The 24,345-nt window shown below is 43.3% G+C and overlaps 1 protein-coding gene across 3 annotated transcripts in view; it reads left to right on the top strand.

Annotated features, from left to right (window-relative positions):
- LOC126277981 (RNA-binding protein fusilli-like) overlaps nucleotides 1–24,345 on the top strand; it is a 442,836-nt gene that overhangs the window by 398,787 nt on the left and 19,704 nt on the right. For all 3 annotated transcript variants that reach the window (XM_049977643.1, XM_049977645.1, XM_049977644.1), the window contains exons 7-10: nucleotides 13,387–13,497; nucleotides 16,147–16,322; nucleotides 17,886–17,980; nucleotides 20,081–20,296. In XM_049977643.1, coding sequence (XP_049833600.1) covers nucleotides 13,387–13,497; nucleotides 16,147–16,322; nucleotides 17,886–17,980; nucleotides 20,081–20,296 — 598 coding nt within the window. The remainder of the gene's footprint in view (nucleotides 1–13,386; nucleotides 13,498–16,146; nucleotides 16,323–17,885; nucleotides 17,981–20,080; nucleotides 20,297–24,345) is intronic.

The following is a 24,345-nucleotide window of genomic DNA, read 5'->3' as shown; positions in this document are numbered from 1 at the left end:
GCCAAGCAGAAATTTTGAAACGGAATTAAAATTGACAGAGAAGAATTAAAAACTTTTGCGGCTTACCAACGACATTGTAATTTTGTCAAACACCGCCGAGGACTTGGATGAGCAGTTGAACGGAATTGACTGTGTCTTGAAAAGAGATTGTGCGACTAACATAAAGTAAAACGTATTAAAGGATGTGACTAGGTAATCAGACACTTTTTGTGTAAATGGTGTGTGGCTTAGCAATTCTCTACTCCTGATCCTCCTCAGACTGTTCCAGACGTGTTACAGAAAAATTTCCTGGTCGAAAATTCTTCTGCAGTTATTCTCGTCAGAAGTTTGTGAGTACAGGGCGCATGTGTCATTGTTCATTCCCTAGCCGAAGCCAAGGCTTAACTTGAAACTTCCTGGCAGATTAAAATTGTGTGACCGACCGAGACTCGAACTCGGGACCTTTGCCTTTCGCGGGCAAGTGCTCTACCATTTGAGCTACCGAAGCACGACTCACGCCGGGCACACACAGCTTTACTTCTGCCAGTACCTCGTCTCCTACTTTCCAAACGTGCCGGGCGTGAGTCTTGATTCGGTAGCTCAGATGGTAGAGCACTTACCCGCGAAAGGCAAAGGTCCCGAGTTCGAGTCTCGGTCGGGCACACAGTTTTAATCTGCCAGGAAGTTTCATATCAGCGCACACTTCGCTGCAGAGTGAAAATATCATTCTGCAAGAGTTAACCTGTTAAAGATTCTGCTTGTTGGCGAGCTCACTTGTTTTCAGCCAAATTACCGCGATCTGTGAGTGAGGGACAGGAATTCCTGATAGGAAATATAGGGACAGAAATATAACTTGTTGCATTCGCTATACAGGAAGCAAACCTGCTGTAAACTTTCGTCGGAAAGGGGGATTATTTTTATTTCCTTTCTGTGACCATAGGGCCCAGTCAATAAATAATAGCCCCATTTTAATCTCTCTCTCTCTCTCTCTCTCTCTCTCTCTCTCTCTCTCTCTCTCTCTCTCTCTCTCTCTCTCTCTCTCTCTGGTGACACACACATATGTTAGTGGGTGGGTGTGTGATGAAAACTTGCTCTAGATGTAACACAATATGCGTCTTACACAACCACCAACTAAAGTAAAAGGATGCGAATCTTAAGTGTCTGCTGTTGATGGAAAGAGTAAATTAGCGGTTCTGTGGACTTTCGACTCACAAATATGTTCGTATGCTGTGTCTGTAGGGACGATGAGCGCGACGGATATTCTCCACCATGTATTTCGACGCAGTTTTCTTTGTGTAATGTTTATTGGATTCAGATATTTTAAAACGCTGTTGTTACATCAGCACGAGTGGAACCTGTGTGGGAAAATGGTGTAACAGTCCGTGACGCAGCACATCAGAATAGGGAGTAGTTGTGTATCGACGTGACCGCGTGCGTCTGCGCCTGGTATCTCTGGCGCTGGCGCTGGACCTCTGTCTTGGCCCCGTCTCGGACAAAGTGCGGCGATAACGGCCGCCGGCAATGTAGCCACAGCACGCGGGTCTGGTGTTCTCCTTGCAAGTGGCTGTCTCCGCTCCAGAAAGGTGACAGCAAGCGATACTCTCTGACAAAAGCGAGGTTAAAGGCACTCATCTTCGATGGGCGAAGATTCTTGCTACTACCGACACTCACCAGCAGATTCTGAGCCTTTAATTTTCCTCGAGCTTGACGTTTTGTCATTGCCTCTCTGTCCAACTTTTCTTCATCAAATTAAGATAACCACAGGCGCTGTGAAGTCCGCCTCAGCTTCGCGTCTTTTGTTATTCCTCAACCAGTTCGTTCGAAAGTCCGTTTTCAAGCGGTTTTACGATCAGGGTGCAAGATCATACACTTGTAAGAAACTGTTTCCGGAAATGTTCGGTAAGCATATTACGGCACTATAGCTCTACAACATATATTAACTACTACATCTTAAGTTTCCCTGTAGGCGTTATCTGTCTTTCCCTTAGTTATACGTGTTTCTATAAACATAACAAAGAAATGTAGTAACTGGAGAAGTAATCTGTTATCTCACGTGGCGAATATCAATGGAAGATTACCCAGTACACAGCTGGAACACAAAGTTGAAGAAGTAATGGACATGAGCAGTTTGGATGTAGGAAAGGAACGGAACCAGAGACGCCATCGGCCTGATGAGGATGTCGGGGAGAGTTTTGCCTGTTAACGAAGTAGTTTGAGCTTGCTTTATAGACTGACAGAACGCCTGCGACAGAACCAACTGTTCAAAATTGATGAAATTCTTAAGGAGATGGGAATCAACTGGAGAGACGTAAATAGACGGAACAAGAATCCCCATGGCATTCAAAAAGAAGACTCTGCTTATAAACAAGTTGGGCCTGGTATTAAGGAAGAAATTGGTGAAATGCTGCATCTGGAACATAGCACTGTATGGAGCATTTGCATAAGCGACGAGAAAAATGGAGAAACATTACGCGGAAAGTATTGAAATGCGGCGCTGGAGAGGAATAAAGATAAAGTGTACAGATCTGTTGACAAACTACGATGTACTGAGAAGAGTAGGAGGGAAGAATACTATTCTGAATATAATTCAGGAGGAGGCCAGCTTTGTCGGACACATACTTTGAGAGGAGGGGCTCAACATGTCATCGAAGGGAGGCTACAAAGGCACTACGGACGAAGAAGAAGAAATCAGGATGGCATGAAAGATGGAAGAAGAATACGACAGACTGAAGGAAGAAGATGGCGGCAGAAATTCTTTGTTCGAAGTCACGGTTCTGCCACTAGGCAGAAAACTACATAATAATAATAATAATAATAATAAATTTGTCGTGGAGCCATTCCTGCTTTACCATTATGCACATCTTGTCAGTCACATTTTTTAAAATAATTTACAACTATATTGCCTTTCGTCTGCTTCGTTTGCTGCATTTTTATATTTTCTCCTTTCATCAATTAAGTTCAGTATTTTCAGTGATATCCAAGGATTTCTGCTAGGCCATATCTTTTCATCTTTTTGATCCTCTGCTACCTTCCGTATTTCAACTCTGAGCTTTCCATTCGGCTTCTACTATGTACCTCTCCGATGTTTCATTCAGTCGCTACTGCACCCTTGGCAACTCAGTAACATCTGGTCCTTTCAATTTATCCAGGTCCCATCTCCTTAGCTTCATACATTTTTTTAAAAGTCTTCAGTTTTAATCTGCACTTCATAACTAATACATTATGATCAGAGTCCATATCCTCCGCTGGAAATGCCTTACAGTTTAAAATCCGTTTCCGAAATCTCTGTCTTGACATTGCATAATCAATGTAAACCTTGCCAATGTCTCCAGGTCTCCTCCATGATTCTTAAAGCAAGCGTTATCGATGATTAGCTTCTTCCCTGTGCAATATTCAACCAGGTGTCTTGCTCTTTAATTCTTTCTCTCCAGTCCGTATTCATCTACTATTTTTCCTCATCTTGCTTTCCGTATATTTTAATTCCACTCCTCCGTTCCACTTAAATTATCCTCTCCCGTAACTTCTGAATAATTTTCATTATCTCATCAAACATTCTTTCAATCTCGTCATTTGGTACGTAAACTTGTACTGTTGTGGTAAGTGTTGGCTTTATGACTGTCTTGTCTACGATAATGGGTTCTCTGTCCTGTTCGTAGTAGCTTAGCCACATACCTATTTTCTTATTTATTATTAGACGTACTCGTACATTGCCACTAATTTATTTTTTGTTTACAACCCAGTAGTCGCACGACTAGATGTCCTGTACGTTCTGCGGCCGAACTTCACTAATCCGTATTATATGTAACTTAAACCTATCCATTTCTCTTTTCAAAGTTTCTAACTTATCTACCCGATTAAGCGATGTAACATTCTGTGGGCTGATCCGTAGAACTCCAGTTTTGTTTTTCCTGAGTAGTCCTCACCCAGAGTTCCGAATGGGGAACTATTTTCCCTCTGTAATATTTTACCCCAGAGTACCCCGTCGTCATTTAACTATAGAGCTCATTGCCCTCTGCGGAAGCAAAGACTGTAGTTTGTCGCCGCTTTCAGCCGTTTACAGTACGAGCACAGGAAGACCGTGTTGACTGATGTTACAAGGCCCGCTCAGCCAGTTATCCAGACTATTGCCCCTACAAGTATTGAAAGCCTGCTGCTCTTTTACAGTAACCACGCGCTAGCCTGGTCTCGAAACAACGCCCCTCCGCCGTGATTGCATGACTATGTGTATCGTCGAGGCACGCAGGTCACCCAGCTCTGCAATGTATTTGGTTCATGGGACAGTATTTAATTATAGTCAACATGAAGCGAAAATTTCATTGCAATAGTTACATTTCTACTGAAGAGTTTCACATGGTTTACAAAGTAATTTGCTTCGTTGTTTCTTAATACAATTGCCGATGGACGTTTAGACGTTTTGAGTTCCTTATAATATTGCAGTATGATTATCGGTTTCATAATTTTCTTGCAAGTATATTGATGCGTATTCTACACCTAACTCATTCTGTGAAAAGCAAGGAATTTAGTATATGTCTGTTGTAGCTCCTTGGCTGCTACAAACAGCCTGCAGTTCGTTTCTCTCGTTGTAGGGATGACACCCGAATTTTCTTCATTTCCTCATTCGTGTGTAAAAGTGATCGAGCACTACATTTTTTTCTGAGCTTTAATCTGTAGTACATGCCAAGTGTACTCAGAAGATGCTCGGGTGTGACAAACAGTACTTCCCTCTCCTCCGCGCTGGCATACGGCAACTGCAGCTACTCATGTCAGACTTGGGCAGTGAGAGGAAGTGCGTTGCCAGACACTTAGCAACCAGTTGGCGATTTAGATCACGTGCCCCTTGCATTCCTTTTCAGTCGCTCCGTGTCGAAACGCCCCAACAGGCAGAAGAAATTCTAGGATCTGCCAGTTATTGAATCCCTAGGACTTCAGGTTTGTTGTTTCCATACTCACGGAGGTGCTAAGACAGAGACTATCATGCTGTATCATAAAACTTTGTGAAGCGCATTGTAATATCTCACTTAGTCCCTTGTCGGTGGGAATCTATTGGTTACTATTTTATCACCGTTTTGCCTTCTCCGACAAAAAATATTAAAATAGGAATCCTTTCTCTGTAGTTGGCCGAAGTTATTTGTAGTTACGGAGAATATTTTGCAAGCAATAATGATAAATATAAAACTAGCAAAGAAAATCTGAGTTCAGAAGCGACATTGCGTCTAAATTATTGACTGTCAATCCATACCGTTTTTATATTTACGCGTGAGCGGCTCCACCCGCCTACTATTGGTGATGTATAACATATTTAAGAGGTATTCGAGCAACATTCCTAAAAGAAGATGTTACAGCAGTCAGCACACAGTTATTCTGTCAAGCAGGGTAAGCTCTGCAGAGAAACCTTTTGGGAAGTGGTGCGGCATTCGGGCACTCCTATCCATTCCGTTATCGGCTCGAATAACACAGTTATCGCGCCTGACTGACAGTGTTCGCGTATAGTCCACTCCACTAATAGCGGCGCGACAATTATCCCCTCGCATGACCGCTGCGAAAGTCGATACTTTCTGGGTTCAGCAGCCGGGTAGAGTATGGTACGAGTATATGCCTCTTGTCGTTGTGGGAAGAGAATTGGCACCGGTAAGAAGTGAACCAGGAAGTAAAAGGAAATCCAGGACATGTTAGATTTGGCCTCTGAAAATGTAAAGGCACCATGAAGGTAGTTCCGATGTTGCGATTAGTAATTGACGTTAGACTTTAGAAAAATCAAGAAACGTTCTGAAGATTTGTCGATCTTTAAGAAAGTTAAACAACGTACAGTGGCGCAAGCTGTTTGAAATCCTCAAAGTAACTGTATGCACTGCACGAAAGAGGAGTAATATACGATATGTACGAGAATTCAGAAGGAACAATAACAATGAAAAATCATAAGATAAAATGGGTGCAGTCTTTCTCCGCTACTATTCAGGCTCTGCATCGAAGAAGCCATGAAGAAATGAAACGGTTCCGGAGTGAAATCAGAAGTTTTTGGTTGAAAGGATATCAGTGATAAAAGTTCACTGATGACACTACTATTGTGTATGGAAGGGAGCAGGAATTGCAGGACACGTTGAATGGTATGCGCAGAATAAGGATATGCTCAGGGGGGAAAACAAACAAAAACTGTACTGCGGAGTAGCATAAATGAGATCAATGATTAATTTAAAAAAAAGCACCAAGCAGTTGACGTAAGTGAAGACGAAGATAAACAGCGCATTATGGACAAGGCTAGCACACGAATACACAAAGAGCCAATCATCACTAAAAGTAGTTTACTAGTATCGAAAATAGCCTTAATCTGAGGAAGACGTTTTCTAGAAAGTGCGTCTTGAGCACAGCATTGTAAGGAAATGAATGGGGCCTGTGGTAGTATCGGAAAAAAGGAAAATGGAATTTCTTGAATTGTATAGGGGGCTAAAAATGAAATGGACCATAAGAACTGATTCTCCTCAGAATCGGCGAGAAAATAAATGTGTAGAAAACATAGACGAGATAAAGGGACAGAAGTTTTAAGACATCAGAGAATATTGCTATAGGGGACCTAATAGATTGCAGTATTCTTATCACATAGTGGAGACTGTTGGCAGTGAGTGGTACTGTGAGAGGAAGAAGTTCGCACAGCAGAGAGAATCGTATGGGGCCACGGTTATGTCCCATTTTCGTCTAATCACAGCTTGTGTTCTTCCCCCAATGATCAAACCACCAACGGGATGCAAAACTGTAATCTTCGTTGCCGTGTTACTGCTTTCGAGCTGTCAGCATTATTTTCCATCTTTGGAATATTGCTGTAAAGAGATGTTACAGTACACAATGCAAAAGATTGTGCTCGTGTTAAGAAATAAAACTCTGCATTCGAGCGTCAACAGTACACTGTTCAAACGAATTCGGGGAACACGTGTATCAGTATCCGGTATGTTAAATCTATTTTGACACAAGCGGCACTTACTGTCTTGTTTCATGGCTTATCTTAGCTGTCGGAGTAAGCATTTTGTATTGTGGGCATCCACAGCTGTTGAATTGCACGATGATGATGATGATGATGATGATGATGATCATGATGATGATCATCCCTGCATTCTGCCTAACTTTAAATTGGACTACTGACCTCTAGACAGTTCAACATTTTTATCACAATCAGACAAAGAATATTGGGTCGTCTACTTATTATGAAATGAATATGTATCTCTGAAGATGTGGCTCTAACGCCACGAAACTAGTTGGACCATAAAAAAAGATTTGTCATGCAACTGAAGCGGTCATCTTCATCATGGGACAGTTAAAATCATATATATAATCTGAGAACTCTTGTGGGCTTTCATCGAAGTATGATGGGAATTGATCCTTCAAGCTGACCTTCCTAGACGTATACGGAGCGTGCCACGTAGGTGTCATGCAGTGATAAACGTTGACGGAGGGCATATGTGTTAACTGAAATTCTCAAAGCCCAGAATGACTGTGTTGAATGATTGTTTCTGAGTTTAGTTCTTTTTATGTAAACGATTGAGGAAATAATTACGTTTTGTTGTGTACTTCATTTGTGAAAGATAAAGGTAAACTTTGGTAGCATACCCAGTCCTAAGGTATAGTTCTGTAGAGAGTTTGGCAGACATCCAAACTCCCCTAATTCTTTTGAGCCATGTATTTTGACCAACCCCTTTCCTTGTTAATTAAGAAATATATGCTGTGTCTAATTGTTTACTTTATGACTATTAACAGCCGGATTATTTAATGGAGTTTTTTGGCCGATGTGGGTTACACATTTCAGTGTCTCATATCTGGATTTTTTTAAAAATGTATTTACAAATGCTTAATTTGGCAGCCACAAAAACACTCATTTATTTCTTTCATCATGGCTCATAAATGAGTACATATCTCAAATCCTGTCGTGAAAGAGATATTTCTGATGCCACATTTTCTGATTACGGAGGAATCCGTGTGCGCGCGCGCGCGCGCGCGCGCGCGCGCGCGTGTGTGTGTGTGTGTGTGTGTGTCGCATAAATGGTTTTTGTGTATGAAAGAGACCCTGACTTGGACAGCGGGTGAGTAAGGCGGCATTGTTGTTCACGAGGACTTGTTGTAAGTAGAGTGCTAGTGAGTACTTTAATCGCTGATGACGCGCCACACCTGTGGCGCCAGGCCGCCCATATCGTTATCAGCGAGCGCGTCTACCACGCTGCACAGGCTCTTAATAACCTCGTTCCTTGTTTCTGTTTTGCTGCCCGCCAGTGCGTCGTGGACTGATGCTCTTTCGGTAAGTAATTAATCTCCCGCATCTATTTACCGTTTCTTTCTTGTCTTCCTTCCTTGCAGCTGAATCACTTTTTATTCTGCAAAGTGAGAAGAAACTCTTGTCTCCAGATAAACGTGACTACCGCACGTACATGTACGTAGATGACAGGAAAGCTTTAAGTTTCTTTTCACCGCAGAACTAGTTACTGAAAAGGGTCGACTGATGTTTCATTTCCATCCATTTCATTTTGTATGTTACCGTTAGTAATAATAGTAGTAGCAGTAGTATTAGTAGTATGACATGCCACAACGAAGACAGTGAAGTACCCAATTTAATTACTTCGAATTATATTTACTGGTATTGTTACATGTTACAAGGCTGTTCGGAGAATAAAGTCTGATCGGGCGCGAAGTGGGGACCACAGTAAAGCTTTGTACAGATATGTTGGGCATTGTCTCTAACATGTCCGTCGATCGCATCACGTCGCTCTTTTCAGTTCTGAGTGAACACTGAGCACGTAAAGATGCCTAGAAAATAGTCACCCGCCACGTACGGGGGCCTGGTGAGAGATTTCGCCTGATGTCGTGCAACCCACATGACTGTCATGCGTTTCCTTCTTCATGACAATTATTCTCGGCCGCTCTTTGCATGGGCAATGAAGAGACGATTGCAGCGTGTTTGATGAGCAGTCTAAGTCGAAACGACGACTATGTAGAGAAGTAGGTGCAAATAAAATATTTTTATTTATTTTTATAGAGGTTTCCATTTCACTACCGACCTGACCTTATTTTCTGAATAGCCCTCTAAAATTTATGTAAACATCAGACTTATGGGATTATACAGGGTGTTTCAAAAATGACCGGTATATTTGAAACGGCAATACAAACTAAACGAGCAGCGATAGAAATACACCTTTTGTTGCAATATGCTTGGCACAACAGTACATTTTCAGGCAGACAAACTTTCGAAACTACAGTAGTTACAATTCTCAACAACAGATGGCGCTTCGGTCTGGGAAACGCTATAGTACGATATTTTCCTCATATCCACCATGCGTGGCAATAATATGGCGTAGTCTGTGAATGAAATTACCCGAAACCTTTGACAACGTGTCTGGCAGAATGGCTTCACATGCAGATGAGATGTACTGCATCAGCTGTTCAATTGTTTCTCGATTCTGGCGGTACACCTGGTCTTTCAAGTGTCCCCACAGAAAGAAGTCACAGGGGTTCATGTCTGGTGAATAGGGAGGCCAATCCACGCAACCTCATGTATGTTTCGGATAGCCCAAAGCAATCACACGATCATCGAAATATTCATTCAGGAAATTAAAGACGTCGGCCGTGCGATTGGCCGGGCACCATCTTCCATAAACCACGAGGTGTTCGCAGTGTCGTCTAAGGCAGTTTGTACCGCCACAAATTCACGAATAATGTCCAGATAGCGTGATGCAGTAATCGTTTCGGATCTGAAAAATGGGCCAATGATTCCTTTGGAAGAAATGGCGGCCCAGACCAGTACTTTTTGAGGATGCAGGGACGATGGGACTGCAACATGGGGCTTTTCGGTTCCCCATATGCGCCAGTTCTGTTTATTGACGAAGCCGTCCAGGTAAAAATAAGCTTCGTCAGTAAACCAAATGCTGCCCACATGCATATCGCCGTCATCAATCCTGTGCACTATATCGTTAGCGAATGTCTCTCGTGCAGCAATGGCAGCGGCGCTGAGGGGTTGCCGCATTTGAATTTTGTATGGATAGAGGAGTAAACTCTGGAGCATGAGACGATACGTGGACGTTGGCGTTATTTGGACCGCATCTGCAACACGGCGAACGGAAACCCGAGGCCGCTGTTGGATCACCTGCTGCACTAGCTGCGCGTTGCCCTCTGTGGTTGCCGTACGCGGTCGCCCTACCTCAGTTGAAAACTTCGTCTTGTTGCAACAACACTGTGTTCTAGGCGGTGGAATTCCAACACCAGAAAAATCCTCTGTTCTAAGGAATAAACCATGTTGTCCACAGCACACTTGCACGTTGTGAACAGCACACGCTTACAGCAGAAAGACGACGTACAGAATGGCGCACCTACAGACTGCGTTGTCTTCTATATCTTTCACATCACTTGCAGCGCCATCTGTTGTTGAAAATTGTAACTACTGTAATTTCGAAAGTTTGTCCGCCTGAAAATATACTGTTGTCCCAAGCATATTGCAACAAACGGTGTATTTCTATCGCTGCTCGTTTAGTTTTTATTGCCGTTTCAAATATACCGATCATTTTTGAAACACCCTGTATCTTAACAAAGGTAATAGGTGTGATTTAGATGAAGTCAAACGACGCTTAGGAATTACATTACCGAAGTGACATGCTGGAATGAGAAGAAGAGTTTCGCTCTTCAACTTGCTAAATATCAGGAGTCGGCTAAAGTAAAGACAATATGCGAGGGCCGGCCAGAAGAAACGTATGCTTTTTTTCCCTCTTTCATTAAGCTGGTAATGTAATTACCTAGAGTTTAGTGCAGATCCACAATTCTTGTGCAGACCATTCCAGTACCGTAACAGCGTCTTACATGGTTGCATCGTATAGCTATAGAAAAAGCTAGACATTGACGAACTTATAAGAGAGTGTTCTGTGATTGAATTCCTTTCTGCAGAAAGTGAAAAGCCCAGTCGTATTCCACACTGGTCGAAGAAGGTGTTTGGAGAACCTCCGGTGGACAACACCACTGTGGGGGAAACTGATACGTGGTCGATGCAACGCGGGGCGTCCCGCCAGCGACTGCAATGATTTCATACAACGTCCAGTGTGCCGACCAAATCACCTGCGACGACAGCCAGATAAAAATAGATGAATGGTGTGGCCTGTTATCCATAGACAAAGGCAGAGTGAAGACCTCAAAGATTTGTGCACGCTGGATACCGAAAATGTTGGCCGACCAGAATAAAAATGCAAGGAAAACAATTACATCCACAGTCTGTTGCATTGTTTCAGTGTGAAGGGGAGCAGTTTCTGGGGAAAATTGTCAGGGGGAAGGCTTGTATCAGTGGCAAAAGAAACGGGATATGAGCTGTTGTGTCAAGGTGGAACAAAATCTGAGGATATTGATGATACCGTGTATTGTAAAGTCATGAATTACTCGTGAATGTTATTGCTGTTATCGTATGTACTGTATATGATATTTATTTTCTTGTAAAATTTATATGAAAAAATAAGAGGCATCTGACCCTCGTAAAATACGGACGCCAACAGCAAGAAAGTTGCTCCTAAAAAAGAGAAATATACTATTACCCAATTTAAAATAAAGTTTTGGAATACGGTGCTGAAGCAACAAACGAACAGGTAAACAACCGAATTAGTGACAAAAGCCAAATAGCAGAAAGTTCGTAAAAGATCACATCCTACAGCATCAAGAACTATATATATAAATAAAATTGTGGGACCTAGAAACAACGGAGACGCTTCGTCCCGCCGTGGCCCTCAGTGGTTAACAGGCCACAGCAGTCCACCCACCCCACCCCATCGCCGCCCAACACCGAACCCAGGGTTATTGTGCGGTTCGGTCCTCAGTGGAGCCCCCCCCCCCCCCCCCCTCATACCAGACGGGTGTAACCCGAAGTGTTTGCATGGTAGACTAATTATGGTGTATGTGTGCATGGAAATGGTGTTTGCGCAGCAGTCGCCGACTCAATGTAGTTGAGACGGAATAAGGGGAACCAGCCCGTATTCGCCGAGGTACATGGAAAACCGCCTTAAGAACCATCCACAGGCTGGCCGGCACACCGGAGCTCGACGCTAATCCACCGGGCGGATTCGTGCCGGGGACCGGCACGCCTTCCCGCTCGGGAAGCAGCGCGTTAGACCGCGCGGCTAGCCGGGCGAGCGAAGGAATATTTGGTTTGTGTCAAGTTGGTTCAAATGGATGTAGCTTCCAGTAGCTTGACAGACGTGAAGAGCCCTGCACACAAAGACTAGCATGCAGAGCTGCATCATATCAGTCGTAAGACTGAAAAGAACACGATTTTTTTAAAGTATGTACCAAGATCCAACTTGTAGATGTGTTTACTAGAAGCTACTAGAAGCACTTTGTGTGTAGGGTTACGGATATCTGTGGCATGCGTAAATTTATACTGTATACGGATGCTGTATATTCTATAGGCCCGGTGGCGGAGCATAGCCTACGTTTATGTCGGATTTAAAGTGCAACAAGAGCTGGTAGCCGTGGAAGCCAAACTAAAACCTAATGAAAAATTCTACAAAATGGCAGAGTGAATGTTCAGATTACTTTCAAATGCTACGTAGATTCGATAACAATATACAATTTTTGTAACTTTTGGAAATTAACGTTAGACAACAATCGAAATTTAACTTTCAAAGTCTCCAAGTAATGGCAAGTAAGTAGATCTTAACAAAACCGTCAAAGAACGTAAAGAAGTTGAAAATTTGCTGTACTAAGTTTTGTAAGCCTGTTTACCTGGCAGCACATCATTACCGACCTCAAGCAGGGTTTTGGACGCTACAGCACCTGCCCTATTTGAAGGATTCACTAGCATAATATACCGTAAGAGCAGGTTTCTAGAACTGGTGCGGTGGAGATATGATAACCAAAACAATATTTATCTTTGAATATGCTTCGTTTCATAGGGACAGGAAATAATTTTGCCCTGATTCATACTAAATCGTGGCATTTACTCAACAAAAGATGAATCTAGGAAGAATGAACTTCCAGAGTGACTGGAAGAATTCCACATGGCTCTCAATGGAAACAGAATTCGGTTGTGTGGAAATCGCATTCAGCAGAGAGGGGCTTGTCTATTGTGTTACATATTACGTTATGTAAATCAGAGGGTAGATGTGAATGTGGTAGTTGGTGACATTTTTTACAACAATACAATTCGCTTTTGCATCTTAGATTAAATTACCAACTGTAATGATGATTGTGAAAGATTTATAAAATGAAAGAGGAGCGTGCGAGCTAAGCTGTGTGTGTGTGTGTGTGTGTGTGTGTGTGTGTGTGTGTGTGTGTGTGTGTGTGTGTGTTGACTGTGCGGAGCTACTGAGCTCAGCTTGCGCGGTTTTCGCTTACGCGCAGCTTGGCTCGCCTAGCGACGGGGCACGCCGGCAGCCGTGTGATCGCAACGCATTGTCTTTGCAGCTCCAAGAATGAGGAGGTGGACAACAACTGCGTGGTGAGAGCGCGCGGCCTGCCGTGGCAGTCGTCGGACCAGGACATCGCCAAGTTCTTCAGGGGACTAAATGTCGCCAAGTGAGTATTGTGCTTCTGACCTCGTGTTTGCCGGTGCTTAACTGCAGTCTAACGACGGAGCCTTCGCAGAACAGACTGTTGCAGCTCATTTTTTTATTTTTTTTATTGACATTTGTTGGATTTAGGGCATAGGGATCCAGGGTTTTGTGCTTCGTACGGTGAGCAGCTGTGATTCGTTCTTGGCTTCATTGTACGTGACATAATTCTAATGCCAAACTGTCAACAACATATTGAACTCTTCGAACTTGGAATCATCCTAATTTTTCTCGGGCAACAACAGAACACTTTCCAGCCTTCTCACTTAAAGCTGAATAAATTAAAGATTTGACAGAGAGAGAGTAAACGTCAGGTCCAGTCTACCCCTTCCATTACTGCAATTTGGAAGTCACAATTCCCCCGCAATAAACGGTGTGGCAATACTTCTTCGCAGAACCATACAAACAGGTTATCATTTGATGGTGGTGCAGGAGGGGGGGGGGGGTGGGAAGATGTAAATGTTAATAATGTTGTTGGTGTTAATACTGGCGGCTAAAGTGGGTTAGTATTATTGCATTGTGTAGTAATTGCTACTTTGAAAAGTAACTGCGCCAAATCACTGTTTAAAAAAAGTTTATTAAAAAAGCGGTGGACAGTATTTACCATCAGTAGACGAAATTTTTGGTAATACCGGTACACACACAAAAATAAAGTCTTACCGTTCTGACCGTTATTTTCCTACTCTGCACGGAAAGAGGAGTTTTTGGGTAAGGTTACAAAGAAAAAGTAGTTCCTTTTGACTTGAGAAGGGGGGGGGAAGCACCTACCGTGAAGTTGAGAGCAATCTCTTTCGACCACGTATATTTCGGTTTTTTGCCATGTTTGCGTGCTTTGGCGACAATGTATTCTTCATTCTCTTGATGTGAACATCTTTCTGTTCCATATCCTTGGTTGTTGTTTGCAAGTTGCCCTTTAACTTCTTACACAGTATCTGATCTGAAGTATCCGGACACCTTTGAATGGACTTTAATTGTGGGGTCTGACCACTCTTCGCCCTTATGTCACCTTGGACGCTGCTGGGAACACTTCCACTGAGATGTATGAATGTTTGTCGAGGAATGGCAGTCCATTCGTCCTCTAGAGCCGAAACCAGAGAAATAGCACTGTTCAACGCAAGGGCCTGGAGCTAGGTACGTGTTCCACCTCTTCTATGAGGTGTTCCTTTGGGTTCGAGTTGGGATTCTGGTAAGGCCAGCCCATTTCAGGAATGTTGTTGTCGACAAACTAATGCGTCATTGATTTATGACTGTGTGCACTGTCGCTTTGATACTAATATTCATCCCCTCGAACTGTTGCCCTGCTGCATGCTGTAAAATATGTTCATTTCTTTCCAGATTTAGAATTTTTCTTAAACACAATAAGGGGACCACACCCTAACCACGAAAAATATTGCCGCACTGTAGCAGCACCTCCTCCGTACTTCACTTCTGGCGCTGAATATTGTGTCATCTTTAGGCTCTCCACGCATTCACCAAATCCAAACCCCTCCATCGGATTGTCAAAGGGTTTAGCGTTGTTCATCACTGCAAGTTACCCGATTCCCGTAATCTACAGTCCCGTGCCGTCGCTCTTTACTCCACCTCAAGCGTCGCTTAAGACTGACGACAGAAATCTGTGGCATTTGAGGAGCTGCTCGACCATCATACCCCATTCTTTTCCGCTTTCTACACTCAGTCATTGTGTTAGCTGATCTGCTGTTAGCACTGTGGAATTCACGAGTGACCGCTTCCGTTGATTTTATTTACAACCACCATCCCAATGCTCGATGGTCCCTGTCCGTCTGTGTATGAGGTCTGCCTGTTCAAGGCTTAGCTGCGGCTTTTCCGTCGCGTGTTTTCTTCACAGTCACATCACCAACAGTAGACTTGGGCAGTTTTAGAAGGGTTGCAACGTTCCTGGTGGAGTTGTAACTCAAGTGACATCCAACGTCTAGTTCATGTTCGAAGTCACCGAGTTTCACGACAGACAATTCTACTTCTACTGTTTCTCTACTGGCGTGGTAAATTCCGCATTACATAGGGGCGTGCGGATACTTCTGATCAGACAGTGTACTTTTCAGTCCGTGATATTCTGTTTTACAATGTATCTTGTTCAGTTAGCATTGTTCTAGAAATTACAAGCCAAATAGAACGGAATGTCGCAGTGTCGATGTAATTTAAAATTATTCCTCATCGTTCTTATAGTAATCCGTATTTGTAGCACGGACAGTTTCGTATCTGGTAAGTGGACGCACACCAATCCAGGTGTGGTGGTAGGGACCCTTCTACGGGTGTTACATTGATAAACATGGGACATGGAGGACATACCAGTAGCACGAATTGCTACTCAAAACAGTACTCACGAAACTGATTGTGAAAGTACTGTCAGCAGTGAAAGCATCAGTCCGGGTTTTATTTAGCTTCTGATGAATGCCTCAGCAGTTACGTGGGAGGGATATCAAATGAATGTCAGCTACCAATAACACCTTGGAGCGATATTGATAAGTAAGGGGGTGTGAAATAGGTACGCCAGTGCGAAGTGTGGGTTCGGACACACAGTTAAATAGCCACTTTGTGTGTATTGCGTCTGTATTGAAGCAGCTGCGTTTCAGTAAATGGAGCGTGTCATTTACAGAGGCGGCGTCGCACTGTGTCTGAGCCCGCAAGGCAGGCGGAACGGAGAGGCTTTGGTGCGCTTCGTAAACCAGGAGCACAGAGACATGGCCCTCAAAAGGCACAAGCACCACATCGGCAACCGCTACATCGAGGTCTACCGCGCCTCCGGCGAGGACTTCATCAACGTCGCGGGAGGTACGTATAACCAACCCTACACGGCTGCGGAATAGGAGCCAAATCCACTGATGCAGTTCATGCCATTTTAATGGACAGCGGGTTCACAATGGAAGATAGCGGTGAACAAGCTTTAAAAGTGGCCGTTGTGGAGTTCTTGATCCCCATATGATCATTCTGATTGAGTTATTTCCCATGTAGTCACATTCCGAGGACTGGTTTGATGCAGATCTCCTCATCAGCCAGTCCTGTGAATTTCTCTTCATATGTTTAACCCCCCCCCCCTCTCTCTCTCTCTCTCTCTCTCTCTCTCTCTCTCTCTCTCTCTCTCTCTCTCTCTCTCTCTCTCTCTCCCCTCCTCTCTCTCTCTCTCTCTCTCCCCTCCTCTCTCTCTCTCTCTCTCTCTCTCCCCTCCTCTCTCTCTCTCTCTCCCCTCCTCTCTCTCTCTCTCCTCTCTCTCTCTCTCTCTCTCTCTCTCTCTCTCTCTCTCTCTCTCTCTCTCTCTCTCTCTCTCTCTCTCCCCCCTCCTTCTCTTTTCATTAACAGTCTGCTATCTCTTGACGCCCCCTCCCCCCTCTCTCTCTCCCCCCTCCTCCCTCTCTCCCCCCCTCCTTTTCATTAACAATCTGCTATCCCTTGACGCCAGAGGATACGTGCTACCAATGTATCCCTTTTTTTGTCAGCTTGTGCAATAAATTTCCTTTCTCCCCAGTTCTCCATATTCAGTCTCTCTTCAGTTATTATTCGATCTGTCCATCTAATCAGCAGAATTCTTCTACAACTCCACTTTTCGCTTCCATACAGGACTACAATACAGACAAATAATTTTAGAAATTACTTCCTAACTTTTAAATTTGTATTAGATGTTAAAATGTCTCTCTTTTTCAGAAAACATTTTCATAGTATTATCAGTCTGCGTTTCATATTCCCTCAAATTCTGCCATCGTAATTTAACTATCCAGTTAACAGAACCCTTCCGCCTCTATAAGCGGCCAAGTTTCTTGCGTAATTCGCTCCAGTATTATGAGTTCATTGGTGTACCCTCCAAAGCTGGTAGTTTATTTTCATGTTCGTCTTACAACGGCTTTTCAAAGCACTATCCATTCAGTTCAGTACACTTAACGACTGAACTATGTAGCCAAGGCTCACAGCTTTAACTTATTAGTCTCTCTCTTCTTACATGCAAATTGTAGCTTTTGCTTGTCACTTTATTATTACGATGTTGGCGGCTTTATCCTGCTGCTGACTTATTTAGTAGTAAACTTTCGTAGTTACCTTCAATTGGTTATTTTCTTTAATCATGTTGTAGGTATTGACTTCCAATTTTTGGCAGCATGTGATTGTTACTTCATAATGTTCCCTCTTGTATACCTCGTACGCGGTAGAATTCTATATGCTTTTTCTTGTAATTGTGTTTCGTATTGTCGATATGCAATATGTATAAGCGGACTACTGTACTGTTGCCTACACAAATAATTTTCAAATTTTCTGTTTCACTTATTCACTTAGGTAATATGCTTGGAAGAAAACTGTTTGTGACCATTCTTGGCCAGTTGACGCTTAACTGTTTTTAACCGTTTTCAGGCAACAACAACGAGGCTCAAGCGTTCCTGTCCAGAGGCGGGCAAGTCATCGTCAGGATGAGGGGTCTGCCTTACGACTGCACCGCGAAGCAAGTCGTAAGTCCACCACCAGTCGCATCAAAGTTAAAATGTTTGACGAGTCTGCTTCGACTGATGCTCTCCTTGCCAAAGCTGGTGGGATATCAACGATCGTCCCAAGTACGGAATATACTTAGATTTATTATGACCCACTCGACAGTGAACAACAGGCGGCGACTTCTGTATTGTGACGCCCAAATTAGTGCGAGTGTCGCTTATTCCGAAAGGAAAACTTACAGCTTACAATGTCGACTTAGCATACTTGAGACGACGAGCAGATTCTCTGGAGAAATATTTTAAGTTCCAATGAGGAATCTCGGAGAGTGTCAGAAACCCTCGGTAAACATTTATGTACAAAGTCTGGCACGAGAATAAGAAAATTGCGAGGAGCCATTCTGCTTATTGAGAACAAACTGCAGTCTGAATAGAAATTCTTCACATGTGTGAGGGGTCCTATTTGTCGGGAATACGTTGAGAGAGAATGTTGGGCAGTCGTACGCGGGTTGTGAAATAATTTCATATTCTCAATTAAACTGTTGAAACACAATGCAATGAGCAGTACGCAAGGATATCAAGGCCAACGTGTACATGCTGCCTCATTTTCTGCTTGTGGGTAGTGCGGTAGTCCAGTATGAAAAGCGAGTGCCGTTCTGTTCTTCTGTATTACAATCATTTCATACAAAGTCCACAACCGGGGATAGCAATTTCTATTTTGGAGAACTTTAGTCTGCAAGTTATGCATTGTGTCAAGCAAATGTTGAGCAGTTTGCCAAATAACACCTCATTTACGTTCCATATTAATCTGTTGGTTACAACTGTCAAACTGTAGTGATTCCTTAGCAGATTGTGCGTGCCTTAGAGTACGTCATCTTGAAACATCCATTGTACACAAATGCACTTTTTTGTGCAGATAAACGACCTTGAAGGGTAGTAGAGCAGAAATGTTTCCGTATTTTTAAACCACGTGTTTTAGCCGTTGCAGCTGGCACACTTTGTAAGCTCAATGACGTCCTCCATGCGTCTGTGAGTTAACTCTGGATAGTATGTGTATAAGTGACGAAGCTTTTGGAATTTTATTTGCAATAAAGGAACTTCAGTGGGAGCAGATTCGCAAATAAGCTGGAAATTCGAGTAATTTGTTGCAACATACGCAGCATCTCCAAGCGTACATGCTGTGAAGTCTTCGTTGCTGCAGTTAGATCGATACGAGAGACAGTAGTATCTCTGAGGTGAGGTGCACTAACGCGCGGTTAAGCATCGGTCGGCCCTACCGCGAGTTCTACTTTTGTCTGTTTTTTGAGAGCGCGGTAGTAGGTTGAGTTGAGTGTACAGATGAGGGCGGTCGTGACCACTCTGTAAAAAGCGCAATAGTCCCCTGGATTTTACGATCTCTTGTCCGAAGAATATTGAACAGTAATTCGTAAGTAGCGAGTGTCGTCCAAGGTGGAAGAATTCCTGAAAGTTGAAATTTTATCGGCATTTAGCTGCATTTTTTTACTGCAATCCAACAGTACCTTTCAACAACTTTCCCGTGACATGCCACCGTTCGCCAATTGAGAGGTTCATTCTCTTCTGTTGATAAAGACCCATATCTTTGTCGAATATAGATTGTCTCATCATTGGGAATAGTTAATAATCGGTCGGGTGGAGCTCATTAAGCACAATGGGTTGAGATGTCGCTGTAGTTCATTATCTCGTTTGTCGAAAGATTTTTATTAAATTACAGTAACAAAATCGTGGCACCAGATGAAAATAAAATTTCAACTTTTACGAATGCCTCAGTCTTCGACGACGTTTCCTAGTTGCGAATTACTGTTTCACATTCTTCCGACACACGGCCATGAAATTCGGTAGACTACTCGGTTACCGACCGAGTTTCCTCGAACGACGGACCACATCTTTTAGACTCAACTTTGGCTGCCACACTGGCGGGTGCTGAAAAGCAACCGACCACAAAATTCGTCGTTGAGACAAGAAATGCTTAGCTGCGCGTCGGCGCACCTCAGAGACCGTATTTGTTGTCGTATCGCTGTAGATGCAGCGACGGTAACCTCGTAATAAGTAATTATTGCCTCGTTGCGTGTGAGTGTAGCCGCTGTTCGCACACCAAAATTGCAGCTGGAGTTCTTCGAGTCTGGCGAGAACTCGTGCAAGGTGATGGACGACGAGGAGGGCGTGCTGTTCGTGAAGAAGCCCGACGGGCGGGCCACGGGCGACGCGTTCGTGCTGTTTGCGCAGGAGGAGGACGCGGCCAAGGCGCTCAGCAAGCACCGCGAGCTCATCGGCTCGCGCTACATCGAGCTCTTCAGGAGCACCACGGCCGAGGTGCAGCAGGTGAGTGCAGCGAGGCTCTGCTCGCTGCAGCGGCAGTGTTGGGCAGTGTGCTGACGGCCGGCTCCGGGCGGTCAAGTGGTGTTACGCAAAATTCGTGGTCGGCAGCCCTCGGGCGGGAAGCGTACGTGGGTGCACAGAGGAAAAGCGACGTCAGAAAATTTACAGAGTGAGCGGAATTATTGTTGGTGCTTTCTATGGTGGACACTATCTCCTTTGATATACTTTTGCATAAAGTTACACCTATGATAAAGAAAAAGGACGCTGTCTTTCGAGACAGTATACTTTCAAGTTAGCGCCTTCCCAATTCGTCCTGAATGAATGTAACTTCGTACTTAATTAGTTAACGGAACGTTATCTACTTTTCAATACTTAACTCTGTATTTGGACAACTGATCATATTGCGCGTTTTTTTCCGGCGGTGCGCGGACATTTGCCACGGTTTTACCTGCTCCGAAATTCTGGGTCCCTTGTATCTCCCCCCCCCCCCCCCCCTCCTCCTCCTCATAGCTGTCGCGCAATAAAGGTACTTACTGAGCCTTTCCGCTGGCTTACTTAACATAGACACCAGAATCTCTTTGGATTTTCTTCCACATTTCTAGAGAGACTTTCGTTGCGGAAACTATTAAATGCACCTCGCACTGAAATCCGCACCAAATTTCGAGCCTCAGTAAAACTTCGCCAATCTCGGAGATTTTGCGTTCGTCTAAATTATACGTGTCTTTTTCGGTGCTACTGCAGCAGCTTTCTGTCGTGTTTTGTGTACCATGGGGGATCAGTTCCGTCTCTTATTAATTTCTTTGGTATGAATCTCTCGAGTGCTGTTTATACTATTTCTTTGAACTTAGGCCACATATGGTCTTCATTTACATAACTTGGAAGTATTGGAGACTATCTCTTAGAAAGACGTCAACCGAATTTTTAGCTGCTTTTATAGATAGATATATTTCGCGTTTAGTTTTGGTGAATTTCTTTGTTACGGAATTGAGCTTCGCTCGACTTTGTGTTCAGTAATCCCTGTATCCGTCGTGATGCTCAGGATTTCAAAAAATGGCTCTGAGCACTACGGGACTTAACATCTGAGGTCATCATTCCCCTAGACTTAGAACTACTTAAACCTAACTAACCTAAGGACATCACACACATCCATGCGCGAGGCAGGACTCTAGCCTGCGACCGTAGCGGTCGCGCGGTTCCACACTGAAGCGCCTAGAACCGCTCGGCCATCCCGGCCAGCTGCTCAGGATTATTTGCGGCTAAGAGGTCAAGTGTGTTTTCGTAACCATTTACAATTTTAATGGCCTCGTGAACTAATTGTTCAAAATAATTTTAGAAAAGCATTTAGAACAATTACGGAAGTTGTTTTCTATCTACAATAGGGTCTGAAAATGTATTTTTGTCAACATACAGAAGGTAGATTGAAGTCACTGCTAACTATAATTGTATGGGTAGCGTACCTATTTGTGACGAGACTCAAGTTTAAAGAAAACTGTTCAGCAACTGATTCACCTGAGACCGGGGGTCGGTAAAAGGAGCCACTTATTAAATTAATCCGGTTGTCGAATGTAACCTCTGCCCATATTAAGTCACAGGAACTATCTGCTTGAATATCAGTTGTGAGCTGAAACACACATTACATTGTTTTTCCGTAAGTTGTGCTTCTTGTTTCTGTTGTAGTGCAGATCATTACAATTACAGCTTTTCCCTCCAAAACCTAGGATGCTTTCTCTATGACCCTGTAAACACCAAAGCTAAACAATGTAGAAAAACAACGTACGTTACAAGGATAACATTCTGTAGTACTTCATTTCCTTATTTCTAACATTTTAAAATTGTACGTCGCCTTTAGATGACATCTCGATCATAGATGTTCTTATCTATGTTTAGTGAACGTATTTTCAGTCATGTTTTGAACATCGTCCCGCTACACTTTATTAACAAATGTTCCGGCCGCAAGGGATATCGTATTTTAGGGAGTAAATTGATATGGAATATGTCGTTCTTCTGTTCAAACATTCACATTTCCATTTCTTCTTTCCTGATTATCTTTTGGGCATGCAGTTCTAGTAATTAAAGTAGGCACAAATGCAGTGATCAAAAAGAAATAATTAGCGTTCATTCGGATTCTCTTTACATCGTTCCTTTCTGGTTGTTCCCCTGCTGATGGATTGTTTCTATCGCAATCAATAAGCGTGAAAGGAAGCTACCGTACAGACAGAGGGATCTATATTTATACTTGGCAGAACTAATTACATACTGACATAATCGTCGGTATTGCTTTAGTTTCCCAAAAGTTAAAAATATTTCGATTTCGGAAAAGAAGCTCTGTATTTCGCCAAGATGTCGCATAAGGAAGTCCCTTACGTAATGTTCGTATCGAGTAAGATGTGGAGACGGCAGTTCGAAAGCGGACAGAAGTAGTAAGAGGAAGGGCGTCCCTTACCTGAGGGATCGCTACTCAAGCTACCTGGCAAAGGGACAAGTGTGGCAAATGTCCGGAATTCTTTCCGGCGGCTACCTTGATTTTACACAGTATATGGCCTGCAGACCCCTATAGAATTCCAATAATTTTAAAAGCGGCTTGTGCTTAGCTCATTCGGATCTGTTTCAACAATTCTGTTTACACGACAAATCGCACTACATAAACAGTCTTTACATAAGGGACAGAGCTGACAAAGATATACAGTCTTCGACCTTATCCATAGGTGGGCAACAGTATTGCACAATATTAGCAGTCGAGGCCCGATGTGCTTCCGCGACGCACGCCACGGTGTAAGGTGACCCGGAGCGCGAAGGGGAGACGGAATTGATTTTTAAACGGCATATCTTTGAAAAAGAAAATCAGCTTCATTTGCTAACATAGTGCTCTTTCAGCTCGATACACCTTCTGGTACTTCTCCAAATTTTTCTTACCCTTCCTAAAAAAAAATACGGCTTTTCAAAGTTTCTGCTTTCATTGTATATGAGTTTATCCCCACCGAGTGCCATGATACGCCTCGCGTTATGTGGCCGTGTATCTGTGTCCCGCGAACTTAATATTTCTTTTATATATTTCTTGTAGATAATTATGTAGTTACATGGCTGTAACGCACGATTTCGTACCCATTATTTTGCGAGTCACTTGCACCCTCCACTAATAGTGGAAACCTATTTGGCCATTGCACGTGAAACACGCTACGACTTTTGTTTCACACGCTACACGGAAAAAAGAATCGTACATTAAGTACGGGGTGATCAAAAAGTCAGTATAAATTTGAAAACTTAATAAACCACAGAATAATGTACATAGAGAGGTAAAAATTTACACACATGCTTGGAATGACATGGGGTTTTATTAGAATCAAAATAACAAAAAAAACTCCCCATATTGCTAGACGCGTGAAAGATCTCTTGCGCGCGTCGTTTGGTGGTGGTCGTGTGCTCAGCCGTCACTTCAGTCATGCTTGACCTCCCAGGTCCCCAGACCTCAGTCCGTGCGATTATTGGCTTTGGGGTTACCTGAAGTCGCAAGTGTATTGTGATCGACCGACATCTCTAGGGATGCTAGAAGAAAAAATCCGACGCCAATGCCTCAGCATAACTCCGGACATGCTTTACAGTGCTGTTCACAACATTATTCCTCAATTACAGCTATTGTTGAGGAATGATGGTGGACATATTGAGCATTTCCTGTAAAGAACATCGTCTTTGCTTTGTCTTACTTTGTTTTGCTAATTATTGCTATTCTGATCAGATGAAGCGCCATCTGTCGGACTTTTTTTGATCGTTTGCATTTTTTTTGGTTCTAATAAAACCCGATGTCATTCCAAGCATGTGTGTCAATTTGTACCTCTCTATCTACATTATTCCGTGATTTATTCAGTTTTCAAATTTATACGGACTTTTTGATCACCCGGTAGATGGATATCTATTTACTAGAAATTAGTGCTTGTGTAAAAAGAGCAATACATGAAGAATAGAATTACTACCACCGTCATCCTTATGTGCCCCATTAGCGAAATTCGTTGCCGAAAACACTGGAAAATCCTGGTACTATGTAAAATAACAATTGT

Source organism: Schistocerca gregaria, chromosome 6 (genome assembly GCF_023897955.1).
Source record: "Schistocerca gregaria isolate iqSchGreg1 chromosome 6, iqSchGreg1.2, whole genome shotgun sequence".
NCBI classification, from domain to species: Eukaryota; Metazoa; Arthropoda; class Insecta; order Orthoptera; family Acrididae; genus Schistocerca; species Schistocerca gregaria.
This window is presented reverse-complemented; position numbering and strand designations above follow the sequence as displayed.